The sequence below is a fragment of the Sturnira hondurensis genome, unplaced genomic scaffold (genome assembly GCF_014824575.4).
Source record: "Sturnira hondurensis isolate 20B ecotype Veracruz unplaced genomic scaffold, ASM1482457v3 Scaffold0010428, whole genome shotgun sequence".
Taxonomy (NCBI): domain Eukaryota; kingdom Metazoa; phylum Chordata; class Mammalia; order Chiroptera; family Phyllostomidae; genus Sturnira; species Sturnira hondurensis.
Genome location: NW_028083059.1, coordinates 8,027,446 through 8,045,130, shown reverse-complemented (window position 1 = coordinate 8,045,130; position 17,685 = coordinate 8,027,446). Strand labels below are relative to the sequence as shown.

Here is a 17,685-nt window from a genome sequence, read left to right as displayed (position 1 = left end):
ACAAGTGTAATCTTCCTCAATTTCAAGACCTTCCTCCAGAGTGCTGTATTTGTCGCAGTTGATGAACCTACACTGACACATCATTATCACCCAAAGTCCAAAATTTATGTTAAGCTTCACTCTTGATGTTGTACATTCTATGGGTTTGGACAAATGTATTATGACATGTATCCATTATGGTATCATGCAGAGTATTTTCACTACTCTAAAAAACCGTGTGCTCCACCATTCATCCCTCTCCCTCGATCCCTGGCAACCACTGATCTTTGTACTGTCTCCATAGTTTTATCTTTTCCAGAATATTATATAGTTGGAATTATACAGTATGTAGACTTTTCTGATTTGCTTCTTCCACTTACAAATATGTAAGTTTTCTGTATATCGTTTCATGGCTTGATAGCTCATTTCTTTTCAGTGCTGAATAATATTCCATTGTCTGGATGTACCATAGTTTAGTGATCCATTGACCTACCATAGTAGTATGTCTTAGTAGCTTCCCAGTTTCAGCAATTATGAATAAATCTGCTATAAACATCTGTGTGCAGGTTTTTGTGTGGGCATAAGTTTTCAACTCCTTGGGTAAATACCAAAGAGCAGTTTCAGGAGAGTGTCATATACAAGTTTAGATAACAGAAAGTTAAGAGAGTAGGTAGAAAGGAAACTTGAACAGCATTTGTGGACAGCACCTTCTCTCAACACAACAAAGGAAGTTTTAATTAGGCTGAGAACTTATATTTGAAAGAAGTAAATATAATTAATAACTTTGAAGTCTAAAGTTTTAAAACGAAGAAACTATTAATATAAAGAACTTGGAGACTGTAAAGATTTTGACGCTGGCCAGGCAGCACAGTTGGTGAGAACGTTGGGCCAAGGGCGCAGCTTGCTCCTCCGTCAGGACACACGTAAGCATCAGCCACTGATGTGCACAAATATGTGGAACAACAAATCGATGTCTCTCTCTCCCCTGACCTTCCTCTCTCCAAATCAATAAGTAAAATTTTTAAACACGTAAGTATAGTTATTTTAAAAAACATCTTGAAAATGGGCCACTTTTTTTCATAATACAAAAATATTTATGTGAAGGTGTAGCTGAATAAAATTATTTTTTCTCTCTCTGGTTACTATTCATTGGTAGACTCTGGTCCTACTTGCTTATCTATGATCTGTGACATTGAAGGAGACACTTCTGTGTGAAATATCTATTCATGGTTATCAAGAGCCCCAAATGAACATTAACTTTTCTCTTTATTATGTATTATTATTTAATAGTGTTACACACATGATAATAAAACCAACACTGCAAAAGGTTATAAACTGAGTTTTATGTGTTTTTTCTGTGAGTTTGTCCACAAGAGGTGCTGTAGTACTTTCAGATTATCAAAGTGGTCTGAAAATCAAAAAGTTTAGAAGCAAAGTTAAAGACTTTCAGTAGTAAAATTCTACCAAAATATTTGGGTGGAAGGGCTAAGTACTCTGCCTTCCTGTTTTAAGGAGGGTCTAGCTGGGCCCCAGTGCAGGGATTAGTGCTGACAAACAGGAAGCCCCCTCAGGAGAGGAAAGGAAACACGGTGAGGGAACCACGAGTGCCGGCTGCCAGCACCCCTCCCCGCCGGGTGCCAACTGCCAGCCTACCGTTCTCCAAACAATGGGGTTTCAGGAAGGAGGACACAAGAGCCTCACAGCATCAATCCTAAACACCATGCAACGTCAGGGCTAAATAATGAGTATGGAAGAGTTAGCCATCTCCAGATGAGATACTAAAATTTTTATTTTTCCCCATATATCAGCTAATATCTGAAATAGGTAGAAGTAAAAATGAATTTCAAGAACTAAGCCACTGTGAGATATTTTTCAGATGCCTTAACCTAATTAACTGGGAAGATGTCTTTTCTTTAAGAAAGTAATAAAGGAATCCCTGACATTTTTATCTTCTTTGAGGCATTTCTGAAAAGCAATGAAATCTAGAAAAGTGATTAAAAATTAAGTGAATGTTTAAAAGCCCTGAATTTAATTTATAGCTGGGAGATTCTGCATGGTTAAAAGCTCGTATAAGAATGGGAGTTTCACTCTCCCCCCCGTGCCCAAGTATATAATTAAACCTTATTTTGGATGCTTTTGTGAGGGTATTTTTGGATAAGATTTACATTTAAAAATTTTTTTAATTTATTGATTTTAATGAGAGAGAGGAAGGGAAGGGGGAGAGGAGAGGGAGGAGAGAGATTTGTTGTTCCACTTACTTATGTATTCATTGCTGGTTTCTGTGCTCTAACTGGAACTGAACTAAAACCTTAGCATAATGGGCTAACATTCTAATCAACTGGGCAAGATTTACACTTAAATTAGTAGATTTTGGACACAGCAGACCATCCTTCAGAACGTGGGTCGGCTTCATCCAATCAGGTGAAGACCTGAAGAGAACAAAAGACTGACCTCCCCCAAACAGTACCAAGTCTCCAGCAGACAGCCTTTGGACTTGAACTGCAACACTGCCTTCTTGCTGATTTCCAACCTGCCAGCGCCCTGCAGATTTTGGACTTGCCAGCCTCCATAACAGTATGAGCCAATTCTTTAAAATAAGTCTCTTCATATGTGTGTGTGTGTCTCTCTCACACACACATACACACACACACCCCATTCCTATTCATCCAGTTTCTCTCGAGAATCCTGAGGTCTAAGGTAGTAAGTAGAGAGGGGTAATCAACTTTCAAGTAGCTTTTAAATACTCGAGTTCATCCTGTAATCGTATGTGCTGGTTCACCTCGTTTAGGACTCCATTAACATCACTAAGAGATAGGAAAAGTTTGGTTGATACTGAAGAGAAAGAAAATTCATGGTACGGGTGAATGATGTGCCTCTCATGCATGGCATATAGACTCATGTGGCTGAAACCAGCGACCCACGTACAGGAATGGTCAAAACAGCACTGCTAAACAGTTGCTGGTGCACAGAATATCAGGTGAGTTTTCAAACTTAATCTGCAAATAATAATCTCCAAAAGAGTGTGTATCTGTCTGTGTATATGTATATATACCATATATACATATACTTAGGTGTTTTCTTTGTCCTTTAAGATATATTTTCTCTTTTAAAATAATGTAGCATGTATCAGTTTATTTTTTCAAAGGTGTTACTATAAAAATCTTAGAAAATAGATGCAGTCAAAAATAAAAAATAAAAATCTTACATAACCCACCTACCCAAAGATAGTCACTTTTAAAATGTTGATGCATTTCCTTTCAATCTTTGATTGATGGGAATCGTATCAAGAACTTCTACCTCCATATATTTTTAAATGGATATACAGTGTACACAGATTTGGTCTGCTATTTTCAAGTAATATTTTTGAACATTTTCCTGTGACCTACTTTTGGTAGTCTCATATCTTTTAAAAATGTTTACCTTTTCTTCATTTCCAGTTAAGAAAAGATAACATCCAACACAAATATACAAAGCATATTGACACGCCGAGAAATGCAAACATATGTGTTAACTTTCTTTTCTAAAATTGTTTTTTCAAAACTTTGGAATTGATACAGGGTGCAGCCAAGGGGGGGCCCAGAAAAGATTTGGAATGGTGTCCAGAACTCAAAGTGTACAGGAATATTGGAGGAAATATTAAGATGTCCTCACCCCCCGCCCAGGTGTCAGTTGGAGGAAGGGATGAATGGAGCAGGGCCATTGAGAGCTGTTTCGCATAGCAACAGTTTTGCAGCCAACCTCTGGAATGGTCATTAAACATATCTATAACCTTTAACTGGTTTCATAGATATGTTAAATATCGGTGGCCAAGTTTTGGGCCAGAGAGAAGTAAGTGGCTGCTACCCAGGATGGAACTGGGGCAGCTTCTCTGAGAGAGTGCCTGTGTGAGAGCCATGTGGCTTTAGCAGAGTGAGGACCCCCTCTTGGCCAGGTGAGGGGGAGAGCCATGCTGTTTTGGAAAGATGTAGACCCCTGCAGCCATTAGGAGGGAGAGCCACGCGGTTTCAGCAGAGTGCAGACCTCCTCTTGGCCAGGTAAAAAGGGAAAACCATGCAACTTTGCCAGAATGGAGATCCCTGCGGCCAGGTGAAGAAGAAAGACGCGCACTTTTGGTGGAGTGCGGCTTTGGTAGAAGAGGCCCACGCGGCTTTGGGGTGCTCCTTTTGGCCGAATGGCCTGGAAAGCAGGAGAGACTTTGACTGGAACTTGGTACAAAGAACTCTTGCCAGTGGAAGATGCCGCATGACTTTGGATTACTTGGAGATCCTGCCTAGACAGGCGACACAGCCCACAGTGCCAGTAACCTGAAAAACGGACATGTGCTCTTTTCCTGATTTATGGTACCCAGAGTTGGGACAGTGGGAGAAGGGAGCGCTGTGTGTGTGTGTGTAGGTGTATACCCTTAAAGACTTTAATATTTTAAGGAAGGCATTAGGCCAGAATAGCATTAAATAAACATTTTGTTTCCTTTTCACAACTCTCTGGCATTGAGAGATGTCTTTCCAATTGGCGGCGGACAGAAGAGCCTAATAGATAGTATACTGTCCTTGGGAGGGGCCCCTGTTTTCTGAAGCAGTTTTTGGCATCCCTCGGTGGGCCAAATATTGCCCACCACCACCCTTGTTCGGTAACAAAATCATTGTTTTTTTATCTTACTACAACACCAAGTCTCTAATACAGAAGGAATATAAAGAACAGTCTCTTGAAGCTAAAACACAAATTCCCTGCCATGCCTCCAAATGAGATAATAAAACTCGAAACGCTACGTTACCGACATTCTGTAGCTGGAGCTGCTACACCAGGGCCTGTGGGCCCGGACCAGCCTGGCGCCTGCTTTTTACAGCCTGCAGCTAACCATGGTTTTCACATTTTAAGTGAAGAAAGAAATCAAAATAATAGTACTGTTTCTTGCCATATAAATGATATGGAATTCAAATTTGAGTGTGCCTACATGAAATTTTATTGGAATACAGCCGTACTTATTTATTCACCTATCGTCTACAGCTGCTTTTACACTACACAGCAGAGCACTCAGGAGTGAGACCACACGTGGCATTCACACCACTCACTTCACGCTGCTGCCACACGCCACAAGTCACAGTAACGCATTTCTACTCGACAGCATCCCGTGCCATGCACATCACCCTCCATGACACTTCATCATCTTTATTACCAGCAGACATGTATATCTGCCATGTCAAAGCAAACTAGAAAAAAAGCGGACTTAAAATATTCCATCTTTAAGGTACAGTGAAGTATGGATTATTTTGATATTTGGTTATCCAATGGCAAAGCATTATGTTTATTAAGCCATGAACCTGTATCTCTGCTACAGGAATACAACATATGTGGTCCTGGCCAACTAGTTCAATTGGTTAGAGTGTCATCCTGACACAGCAAGGTTACGGGTTCAACCTCCAGTCAGGAGTCATGAAAGACTCAGTCAATGAATGTAAAACTAAGTAGAACAACAAATGGTGTTTCTTTCTTTCCCCTCTCTCAAACCAATAAATAATTTTTTAAAAAATACAATGTATGTCGACATTACCAGACCAAGTTTTCACAGTATTCCCTATCACACACAATTTAAAAAATTATACAAATTAAATGGAATAGCTCATCATAGTAAAATTTCTTCAGAAGAAAAAGTAAAAAAGGCAGAAAAGAAATGCAACCAAAATTTCCAAGTGACTTATTTAGCCATGCAAGGAAGTTATTTACTTATAGATGTAGATTAAATGATGATTCACTGCAGCAGCTAAAGAAATATAAACCTGTTTAAGACCATTGGCCTTTGGGTGAGAACAGCTGCTTTAAAGTGTTGTGGCCACAGGGAACAGTATCAATAGTCCATTTAAATTATTCAGTGAACGCAAATTGAGTGGTTTTCCTTGGCTCTTAAGTTGACAGGTGTTAAGGATACTGCTCATTTGTGCCTGTTTGTTCGGGGAATCAATGTTTGCAGTAACTGAAGAATTAGCTTCTGTGAACTGGCTGCGTGCAACAGGTGAGAATATTTTTAAAGAAGTTAAAAAAACTCTGCCTGAGGTGAAATCAGCTATGATGTGTTACAATTTATGTCAGTAGAAACAGGCTTACTTTGACTGATTGCCACTTGTGAAAATGTAAAGTGTTTAAATTCCATGCCCATAACATCATTGTACCCTGTTAACAATCAACTCCGTGGAAAACACTCAAAGGTACCAGGTGTCACTGGACCAGCAGTGTCAACAACACACTCCACATACTTTCATTGAAGAAGCTGCTAAATATCCTGACTTGCCCTCACACACAGTGTTTTACTGTGAGGTTTCTTAGGATTGATTGATTGATTGATTGAGAAGGGAAGGGAGGGAAAAGGAAAGGGAGAGAAACATCAAATGTGTGACAGAGGCATCCACGGGCTGCCTCCCACAGGCCCCTAACCAGGGACCTGGCCCCCAACCCAGGCATGGGCCCTGACTGGGAATCGAACCAGCAACCCTTTGGTTCACAGACCAATGCTCAATCCACTGAGGCACACCAGCCAAGGCTTATTGCAAGCTTTGTGATTTTAGCTCTGGGCCAAAATTGAAAGTTTGTTCTAAGTGAGAAGAACCTGTCTTGCTCACTATTATGGAACGCTGACTAGAGGGCTTTAGAATCCATTTTTTGCTAATTTGCTACTTGTGATTATTCAATGATACTTTTTAATGAAGTCAACCTAAACTTACAAGATGACACAGCATTTACACACAAAACTTACCCTGTAGTAGTCATTTTGACAGTAAAAGCAAGATCTCCATCTTCATACAAATTTGTAGTAGTTATATTTTTCGAGCAAAAACTACAATTTTAGCAGTATTTTATAGAGATCTCAATGCAAATACAAAGGAAAATTTCATATCTCAGGACCCATTTACTTGTCCCACTGAGCAACTTTTACTTAACTTTAAATAAAAATGATTAGGCCCTGTCTGGTGTGGCTCAGTGGATTGAGCACCAGCCTGCAAACCAAAGGGCCATTGGTTCATTCCCAGTCAGGGCACATGCCTGGGTTGTGGGCCAGGCCCCCAGTAGGGGGCACAAAGAGGCAACCACACATTGATGTTTCTCTCCCTCTTTTTCTCCCTCTCTTCCCCTCTTTCAATAAATAAATAAATAATTTTTTTCACTTGTAGCAAGGACTACTATCAAACTCCACTCATGGGACCAGAGACCCTCATGGTGTTAGCAAAAACCCTGCCCCTCATGTAGCACACCACTTACACTTGCGAGTCCATTGGCCATCAGTGGCCTCAACTTAAAATCTATTTTAAAATAAAAGAAATGATTAGGATCTAACATGCTAAACAGAAAATGTCCAGAGAATAGTCTAGTTCTATATTGCCTTCCAAGAGATTAATATGCTCAGTTTAAACCCACCCCCCTGGATTGATCTCAATATTGGGCAGTGTTTTTATCTGGGTGAAATACTAAATTTGGGCAAAAGATTAAATGTATAAAATCTCATTAAAGACCAGGACCAACATATGAACATTTCCAATCAATTTTGATGATAGGGAATAACTTTGAACCCTAATTAAGAGAAACGTTCTCTACCTGTCCAAAAAAAGAATTTCATTCTTTTATTTAGTAGGCCTGTTTTACAAAAACTTGCACTCAATATTATTGTTGTAAATTTCACCAATGAAAATTTGAAAATCGGTTTTCTCTCTCATTATATAAATACCTATATAATAGCTTCAATTTTGCCTCTTAGCTCACAAAGCCTAAAATATTTACTATTTTCAGATCTCGATTCTAGCAGATGCAAAGTCTGAGTGGGAAGTTAGCCTGTGGAAGGCAAGAAAGAATTTCCACCAAGACCACTTGGTTATATGAGTGACAATCAACAGAGTATGTGAAAAACAGTAAAGTTATCAATACCAAATCATATAAACGTGCTTCCTTGTTTTTACCTTTTTGAGCCACTCAGTAATACCAGTTTCTTCCAGAAGATGGCTCCCTTTATTTTCCCAAAAATTTTTGAACATACAAAAAATTTGAAAGACTATTATAGTGAACACTCATAAACTCACCACTTTGATTCTCTTAACAACACTGTTATGCTTGTTTCATCTCTTGTCTATTTATCAATCCCTGTACCCATCTTGTTTTTTGATGTATCAATATCCTTCCCTCCATATACTTATTTCATTAACCAGTGCTCAATATTTACTCACAATTTCCTTTCTTTTAAAGTAAAATTTACAGACTTCCGGCATAGATGGAGGTGTAGGTAGATATGCTTTGCTTCCTCGCACAACCAAAAGAAGGACAACAAATTTAAAAACTAAAAACAACCAGAACTGCCAGAATCTGAACTGTATGGAGGTCCAACAACCAAAGAGTTAAAGGAGAAACATTCATCCAGACTGGCAGGAGGAGCAGAGACAGGCAGTTGGGGTGGAGAAGATACGCAGCAAGGTGACGGGCAGGGCTGAGAAAGGAAGCGGCTGACAGACTAGGCAGTACCATATTCACTTGCAGATAAATGGGGAGAAACAACTGGGGAGCAAGACAGTCCATACAACCCAGGGTTCCAGTGAAGGGAAATAAAGCCTCAAAACCTCTGGCTGTAAAAACCTGTGGGGGATGAAGTGGCAGGAGAAGCTCCCAGCTGCACAGGAGAGTTCACTGGAGAGGCCCATGGGGTCCTAGAACATACACAGGCACACCCACCTGGGAACCAGCACCAGAATGCTCAAATTTGCTTGTCGATAGCAGGGGAAGTGACTGAAAGCGGGCAAGAGCAGAGCAAGCAGCATTGTCCCCTCTCTGACCCCTCCCCCTCATACAGCTCCACAATAAGTGGGTTGCCCTGCCATGACCAATACCTAAGGCTCCTCCCCTTATAGTATAAGACATATGTCAAGACAAAGAAATATGGCCCAAATTAAAGAACAGATCAAAACTCCAGAAAAAGAACTAAGCAATGAGGAGACAGCCAACCTATCAGATGCAGAGTTCAAAATACTGGTAATCAGAATGTTCATAGAAAGGATTGAGTAAGGATGCAAAACAGAGGAAAAAATGAAGGCTACTAAAAGTGAAATAGAGAAAAATATACAGGGAACCAACAGTGAAGGGAAGGAAACTGGGGCTCAAATCAATGGTTTGGACCAAAAGGAAAAAATATACATTCAGCCAGAACAGAATGAAGAAATAAAAATTCAAAAAAAAAAAAAATAAGGAGAGGCTTAGGAACCTCTGGGACAACTTTAAACATTCCAACATCCAAATCATAGGGGTGCCAGAAGAAGTGGAAAAGCAAGAAATTGAAAACTTATTTAAAATCATAATGAAGGAGAACTTCCCCAATCTGGTGAAGGAAATAGACTTCCAGGAAGCCCAGGAAAGTAGTTTCTTTGGGGACTCTCAAGAGAGTCCCCAAAGAAACTGGACCCAAGGAAACACACACCAAGACATCATAATTAAGTCACCCAAGATTAAAGATAAGGAGAGAATCTTAAAAGCAGCAAGAGGAAAGGAGTTACCAACAAAGGAGTTCCCATAAGGCTATCAGCTGGTTTCTAAAAAGAAACCTTACATGTAAGAAGGGGCTGAAAGGAAGTATTTGAAGTCATGAAGGCAAGGGCCTACATCCAAGATTACTCTATCCAGCAAAGCTTTCATTTAGAATGGAAGGGCAGATAAAGTTCTTCCCAGATAAGGTCAAGCTAAAAACGTTCAGCACCACCAAGCCCTAATTATATGAAACGTTAAAGGGACTTATCTTAAAAAAAGATCAAAACTGTTAACAGGAAAATGACAATAAACTCACAACTATCAACAAATGAACCTAAAAAACAAAAACAAAAAACAAACTCACTAAACAACCAGAACAGGAACAGAATCACAGAAATGGAGATCACAGGGAGGGTTATCAGTGGGGAGAGGGGTACAGAAAATGATGGGAAAGGTACAGGAAATAAGAAGCACAAATAGTAGGTACAAAATAGACAGGGGAGAGTTAAGAATAGCATAGGAAACGGAGAAGCCAAAGAACTTATACCTATGACTCATGGTCATGAGCCATCGGGGTGGAATACTGGTGGGAGGGGAGGTGCAGGGCTGAGGGGGATAAAAGGGAGAAAGAAACTGGGACAACTGTAATAGCATAATCAATAAAATATACTTAAAAATAAATACACATTTTTAAATAAAATAAAATTTATGTACAGTGAAATGCTCAAATCTTACATGAACATTTCCTGAGTTTTGGCAATTGTGTGAGTAACCTTAAACCCATAAAAATATAGACCATTACCGCTAACACACAAAGTCCCCCTGTGGCCCTCCCCATTCAATCCTTCCCCTCCCACCCAGAAGCAACCACCGTTCTGATTTTCTCCATAGATTAGTTTTGCATATTATATAATTTGATATGTACAGTCATACAGTATATACTTTTTGTAAATGTTCTTTCACTTAGCATAATAGTTTTGGAACTCCTGTTGATGTGTAAAATCAATAGTTCATTCCACTTTATTTCTGAGTAGTAATGTACTGTTTAAGTATATATTATGGTTTGCTTATATATTCACCTGTTCATGGGGCACCTAGACTGTTTCCTGTGGGGATTATGAGTAAAGATGCTATAAAGTTTCCAGTATGAAGGTTTTTGCTTTAAATTTTTTTTAATTACAAAATAATACAGGTGGTGTTTACTTTTCCTATTTTTTAGGAATGAATTGTGGGACTTAAATCTTTTCATCAAAAACAGATTACCATTGTTTGAAACTTTTTACTGTGGTAAAGTAATTAAAAGAGTAATTTAAAAAGTAATTAAAAGAGTACATCACAATTTACAGACTATTTCCCTACCCAACACCCAGCTTCAACCATTATTCACTCCTGGTCAAACATTTTTTCATCTAGGTCCTTACCTACTGGACCATCCTCCCATTATTTTAAGGCAAATCCCAGCCATCCTGCTGTTTCATCTGTAAATATTGAATATATGTATATGGGAAAGTAAACTTTTAAAAATTAAACATGACAGTTTGATGATAAAGGATTAGTAATACATCTTGATATCATCAAAAAATCCAATCAGTTTTCAAATTACCCTATTGCCTATTACCCTAGCTTGTTTGTTCAACTGGACCCCAAATAAGATCCGCACATTGCAATTGGTTATGGAGGCTCTCAAATTTCCGTCCACCAGTGTATTCACGTACAGCCCGGCGCTCAGGAGAACTCCATACTCGGTGGTTAATGCTCTGCAGTCACTGTCTTGAAAGTCAATAATTGTACCTTTGCATTTGTTTTGTAAGTGAAGTACAGTGGGACAATTGAGCGCATGCTATCGGCTTGGAGTCTCAGCTTTCATGTGGGCCCACGCCCTGGGGCCTCCTCACTTTATCAGGCCCGGTCCTAGAGAGCCCTGGGTTTGCGGCGGTTCTTCGGTGCCAGCCCCCGCCTCTCCAGCCTCTCTCCAAAGCTGGCAGCACCACTGCATACACCACCAGCTGCTCGATGCCCACCCACACCCCCACGGTATTGCTGGTTCGCTGTAGGCTGTGTGTGCTAGGAAGATGCGGGAGAGAGATGGCTGACCCCACTCCCGGGCCCCTGCTAGCAAGTGAACAAAATAATGTGAAAGGTGGAGACGGACTGCAAAATGAATAGTTTAATATTTTAGTACCTTAAACAGCATCTTTTACCTGCTCTTGGCAAAAACAAAACAAAGCCCCAGTGGGGGTCCTTAGAATTAGTTATGCAGCTGGTCCTGCCCGTAGGTACTCCCCAGACTCCTGGCCAAGTCTCCCTTCCTTCCTTTGTCAATGTACATGTTGTTGAAGAAATCATCATGTCGATTGCACCCCTGCAGAGTCATTTCACATTTCCCTCTGTCCCCCTGTACTGAATATGTGATAGATTAGATGTATATTTTAAAGAATACTTTTAATTTTTTAATTTTAAGAATAACTCATAATTTTTAATTTTAATAGTGCTTCATAATTTTAATGCTGTATAATTATTAAACCTAGTAATTTCCTAACCTAGTTGCTAGGCATTGCTTTCGAAACCTTCCAAAGCAATGCCTGAGAGTCTTGGGACTGACCAGCCTGCTGGGAACTATGGTGGTAGATTGTAATAAAGGAACAGTCCCTCCCACACCTGAGAAAACCAAGTTGTTGAAAGAACACACTCAGAATGCACTTACCTGGTTTCCAGGGGTGCTAAACACAGAGATGCACTATTCAGATCCCTCTTCAAGCAAGGGCTTGCTGTCCAGCAAGGAGCTTTGTGGCCAGCAACACCCTCTGCTGTCAGCAGGGGCCAGCTCAGCTGCTGAGAACCACCTCCCCTAAGCCATGACTCTTAACACACATCTGGCAACTAAGCAACATGGGGGTGCAAAGGGTATTGATGCTTTGGCCCAACGTAGGACACTCTGACAGGCAGCATTTGTTCCAGAGCACCTAGCAAGGCTAAGGTTCGGTTAGACCAGCAATTTATTTAACTTCTTCTGCTTAATAACTGCTTTCTCCCGCTTCTTTCACAGGACTCGATCCCTAATAAATATCCTGCACCCTAAGTTTGGTCTCAGTAGCTACTTCCTGAGAAGCCAGCCTGTGACACTAAGTGATGTCATCCCACATATTCTACTCTCTACTACTCTAAGTACATAACTCCAAAAATATACCCTATTCTTAACTTCCCACCACACAGTTCCACCTTAATGTCCTATGGCATCTTAAACCGAGTCTTTCCAAAACTGACTGGTTTCCCAACAAATATGTTCCCTCCTTCTATCTTCTTCTGACAAATGATGTCACTATCCACTAAGTCCTCATTTTCATAATTGCCTTACCTCCCATATTACCAATGCTATATTAACAAATTACTTCCAAAACAATAAACCTTTATGCTCTCACAGGTTCTAAGGGTTCAGAAATCAAGAGGGTTTGTCTGGATGGAAACTGGAAGGGGGAAGAACACGTTCTGCCCCAGAGCCTCTGGAAGGAGCCCAGAGAGAACCCTGGGTTTTAGTCCGGTGATACTGATGTCAGGCCACTGGCCTCCAGAATTGAAAGAGAATACATTTCAATTTTTTAGGCTACCAATTTTGCAGTAATTTATTATAGCAACCAGAGGAATTTCATAACAGTAGGTGAAGTATGTATAAAGATGAGGAAGCAGTGAAGAATGCTCTGTCCTCAGGAGGTGTATAAAGCTGAGAAGAGCACCAACTTTTGGTTTAGAATTGCTCCACAAATAAAGGGAATAGGATATACCTGAGCCTTTTGCCTATAAAAAAGTGTAAGAATAAAGTCAGCAAAAATTTATGTATGGTGTTGTAAACTTGTGCTTTCTGACACTATGTAAAAATGGGTTTAGGGGTTTCTGTAACATTGCTTCTTATTCCAGGAGTGTTTGATAAGATGTGATATACACATTGCGTTACGAAAGAACCATGACATGCCGGCTGAAGCATGTCATCTCAAGAGTAAGAGAGCTAAAATCCTTAATACCTAGTTTCCTGCTTTTCCTGGACAGAGCTAGTCCATCCAAACATAATTTTGAAGACTAATAAAATATTTGTCAAATTCCTGGGAAGAAACAGTGAATGCTGGGGTTCTGTGGAGCAAACAGAACCAAATTCCTGAGGTAAGTCTTGGCTCCATGCTCTACTCACATCCAGCTCCTGGAATTTGTCAAAGCCACGGCTATTCCAGGAAAAGCTCACTCACACACTTATTTTTAATGATCAAGTATTTCTTTCATTAGCAGTGAATTTAAAACAGGGTGGGATGCATGTTAGAGTTGATTAAGTTCATGGAAGCCTGTGGCATTCACTTGCCTAGTCTATATAGACACTGCCTTCCCCAAGTATACCAGATATCCTTAACAGCTGGTCAGAGTCAGCCAGACTGTCAAATTCTGCCTCTTCACTTCTCACTGCCGTTCATAGTTCTGTTAACACATTCTTGAGACTAGTTCCAGTGAGATTGTACAGCTTCCTTACCTGTAAAGCCACTTTATTGGATTTTCCAAATCTCTTCAGTGACCTACTTACAAAACGTTTTTAGGGGCAAGCTGCTTAGATAGATAGCATAAGTCAATCAGTACATTTGTTTCCTGGGATTGCCTCTGGACTCTCCCCATTCGTTAAATATGCTCAAGTACCTAGCATTACGGAAGTGCTCGGGAGATGGAGGCGCTGACCCTCCTGTGGATCAGGCCAGAGCTCTTTCCCAGGCTTCCAGTTTGGGCTTTGCCCTTCTCTGCACAACCCAACGGTCCTGGGCCCCACAACGTAGCTCTTCCCCGATGGCAGCCGTCATTTTGCGGGACTGTGACGCTTAGTAACTGGGGATTTAACAAAAACGGAATGAACAAATGTATGTAAATGCTTTAGCACACGTCCTGCCAGAGCGCTCAATGAAAGTTAATTATAACTAATGCCAAGAGGCATCAAGCACGATTCGATTCCCACGGCCTGAAAGATGGTTCAGATGTCATTGCTTTTTTTTTTTTCAAATTGTGAATCTATTACAATTTAATGTTGTTGAATGAGGAAATGGGTCAACGCAGAGGGCAGAAAAGTGATTTTAAGTTTACCTGCGGGGTATTCGTCTGTGGGTCACTGAACTATAAGAGGGAGCGTTCCCATTCCCGCAGCAGGATGGTGGCTATAGGACACCCGACCTACGGGAGGATGGCTCCGAAATCAGCCGCCTCCGCCCCTTGGTTTACGCCGCTACTCGCAGAGGACCTCCGAGAAAAAAGCGGCGTTTCAGAAAACGCAGATCCGTCGTCTCGCCAGAGTGATGTCATCACCGAACGCCAGGGTTACAGGAAGGAATTGGGGGAGGAGACTGTTTCCATGACCCTATAAGGCCTTTTCCCATGATCCTCTCCTTCTTTTCGCCATCTTTCCTTCTTCCCGGCCGCCGCAGTCATGAAGTAAGCAAGACCCTCGCGACCCAATCCTCTTCCATCTGCGGGCAGATCGCCTCTCCGGTGTCACGCACATGGCTTCTCCTTGCCATAGGCACCCTCCCTAATAGGCTTTCGCTTCTGTTACAGGGTCGAGCTGTGCAGTTTCAGTGGGTACAAGATCTACCCCGGACACGGGAGGCGCTACGCCAGGACCGACGGGAAGGTGATAGGCCGCGTCGGCTAAATGCGATTTGGGCTCCGAAGAGGAACGACCGGTGTAATTCGGTCTAGGCGGGTTCATTTGCCACACCAGTTTTGGTCCGTGGAAGGCTTGCTTTGGGGACCCTGTGCTCAGTGGTTGTAGGGATCAGAAGCCTCTACGTGAACCATTCTTGAGTTTTGATCTGGAGTGATTCAGGTCGGAAATGAGTCTGTGTAACGTCAGTGCCCCAGTGTGAGACAAAATCAGGCTATTTTATGGACACGGGACCTGTGGGAATCCCGTGAAGGACAGGAACTGGATGCCTCCCAGAATTTGACACCCCACCTTCCCCTGCGACGTGAATTTAGCTTTGCCTGGTGTTAAAAGCCAGGGCCAAATGCAAAGATCATGGTGCCACCCAGGTACCTGGCAGTTGTGTGACAAACCATTTGGTTTCTGGGCTCAACTTAATAAAATGAGAATATAGAACTAAGAAATTGCTACGGATGTCAAACCCAGGCTTTTTTTTTTTTAAAGATTTTATTTACTTACTTTTAGAGAGGGAGGGAGAGAGAGATCAATGTATGGTTGCCTCTCATGCGTGTCTCCTGCTGGGAACTGGCCTGCAACCCAGGCATGGGCCCTGACTGGGAATCGAACCGTGATACTCTGGTTCTCAGTCCCACGCTCAATCCACTGAGCTACACCAAAACCCAGGCTTTTTCTACTTTGTGTAGTTGAGTAGGTAACTTATACACTTGCAACTTATCGCGACAGGTTTTCCAATTTCTTAATGCAAAATGCGAGTCGGCGTTCCTTTCCAAGAGGAATCCTCGACAGATAAATTGGACTGTCCTCTACAGGAGAAAGCACAAAAAGGGACAGTCGGTAAGTGAAACGCGCTTTGATGTAGTGGGGCTATCTCCAAAGTTGTTTAATCAGTCGCTGCTCTGTAAAATTGTAACTAAATGAGACAGTATGCAAACGTGCTCTTAAACTGTAAGTCATCAAACAGTGAAGTGGAAATGGTTAATATAAACAGTGTCTCTTCATCGTTAATGTCTTACTAGTAGGCTCACAGTAAATGCCAGGTTGAAATTTTAAAGCATCCCTTTGCCATACCTGATAATGTTGATACCCTGACTTCTAGCCTCCAGAAACTGAGAAATAAATTTGTTGTTTATTGGCCACTCAGTCTGGTATTTTGTTTGGGCTCTAGCCCAAATGGACTAGAGCAAATACTAGTCTTAAAAGACTTCATTTTCCATGCTTCAAAGACTTACTGGTTCATTTCTCACCCGAATTCATGAAGCACAATTCATAGGTGCGCTCCCCATCTTTTTTGTTTTGCAGGAAGAGATTCAAAAGAAGAGAACCCGCCGGGCAGTCAAATTCCAGAGGGCCATCACTGGTGCGTCTCTTGCTGATATAATGGCCAAGAGGAATCAGAAACCTGAAGTTAGGAAAGCTCAACGAGAACAAGCTATCAGGTGAGGAAACCTTCATTAAAAGCATTATTTAGGTTTAGTAATCAGAAAGATTTGTTGGAATTTCTAACCGCAATGAAAGCTACTGTACAGTGTGTGTTAAACTAGCTTGGTGGTTAATGACGTTGACAACCCCTTTGGAGTTACCCTAAAAATAATTGGAGGTGGAGAAGGAATATGATCATTTTACTTTTCCAAACCACTGCATCTCCTTGTTAATAAGCCATGTCCTTAAGGAGTAATGTACTTTGCCTTGTGTTATTTTCAACCCTACAGGGCTGCCAAGGAAGCAAAAAAGGCTAAGCAGGCATCTAAAAAGACAGCAATGGCGGCTGCTAAGGTAACTATGATGGTTCTAGATTTCTTATTAAAGGAAAACTTAACTTGGAAAACTTAACTTGTGATGCAAATTGTGGTAATAAAAGTTTGTAGTTTTTAAAGAATTTAGTGCAAGGCTCTAATGGAAGTGCTCTTGATAACTGATTTCTGGGTGAGTGTTTGTTACTAAAAGTTTATTTTGAAATTTTAAATGTAAAGAAAATTGGAGTTTACACAGCTTTTCTTAATGTTACTGATTTAGAAAACTAGTAAAAAAAATAATATGGTCCTAAATGACAAACAAAGATACCCTTTTCTTAAGATACAATTACTATCCCACACTAGACATAGAGGGGTGATTAAAAGAGAAAATTGCATGGAGTAATGCCCCATCACATCTTTTTACAGGCTCCCACGAAGGCAGCACCTAAGCAGAAGATTGTGAAGCCTGTGAAGGTTTCTGCTCCTCGTGTTGGTGGAAAACGCTAAGTTGGCCAATCAGGTTTTTAAATAAAGACTTAAAAAGTTAAGAGTTTAAGAGCTAAACTTTTTTTTTTTGAGATTTTATTTATTTTTTAAAAGAGGGGAAGGGAGGGAGAAAGGGAGAGAAACAACATTGTGAGATCGATTGCCTCTTCTACATGCCCTGACGAGATGCACCCCAACTGGGTACCGAACCCCCAAGTCAAACGTGCTTTCATTTGGGATCAAACTGGCAACCTTTCAGTTTGTGGAACAATGCCCAAGCAACTGAGCCACACTGATCAGGGCAAGAGCTAAGCA

At 41.0% G+C, this 17,685-nt stretch overlaps 1 protein-coding gene and 1 non-coding gene across 2 annotated transcripts; one reads left to right on the top strand and one right to left on the bottom strand.

Annotated features, from left to right (window-relative positions):
* Nucleotides 1–7,131: 7,131 nt before the first annotated feature.
* On the bottom strand, nt 7,132–7,285 carry LOC118995903 (small nucleolar RNA SNORA62/SNORA6 family). The gene has a single exon (XR_005068383.1). It is a non-coding gene; the product is annotated as a small nucleolar RNA SNORA62/SNORA6 family (small nucleolar RNA).
* A 7,525-nt stretch (nt 7,286–14,810) lies between these two features.
* On the top strand, nt 14,811–17,440 carry RPL24 (ribosomal protein L24). The gene is made up of 6 exons (XM_037058979.1): nt 14,811–14,919; nt 15,043–15,118; nt 15,875–15,985; nt 16,451–16,587; nt 16,861–16,924; nt 17,311–17,440. Exons 1-6 carry the CDS (start codon nt 14,915–14,917, stop codon nt 17,389–17,391), a joined length of 474 nt encoding a protein of 157 aa, XP_036914874.1. The 5' UTR covers nt 14,811–14,914; the 3' UTR covers nt 17,392–17,440.
* Nucleotides 17,441–17,685: the final 245 nt, after the last annotated feature.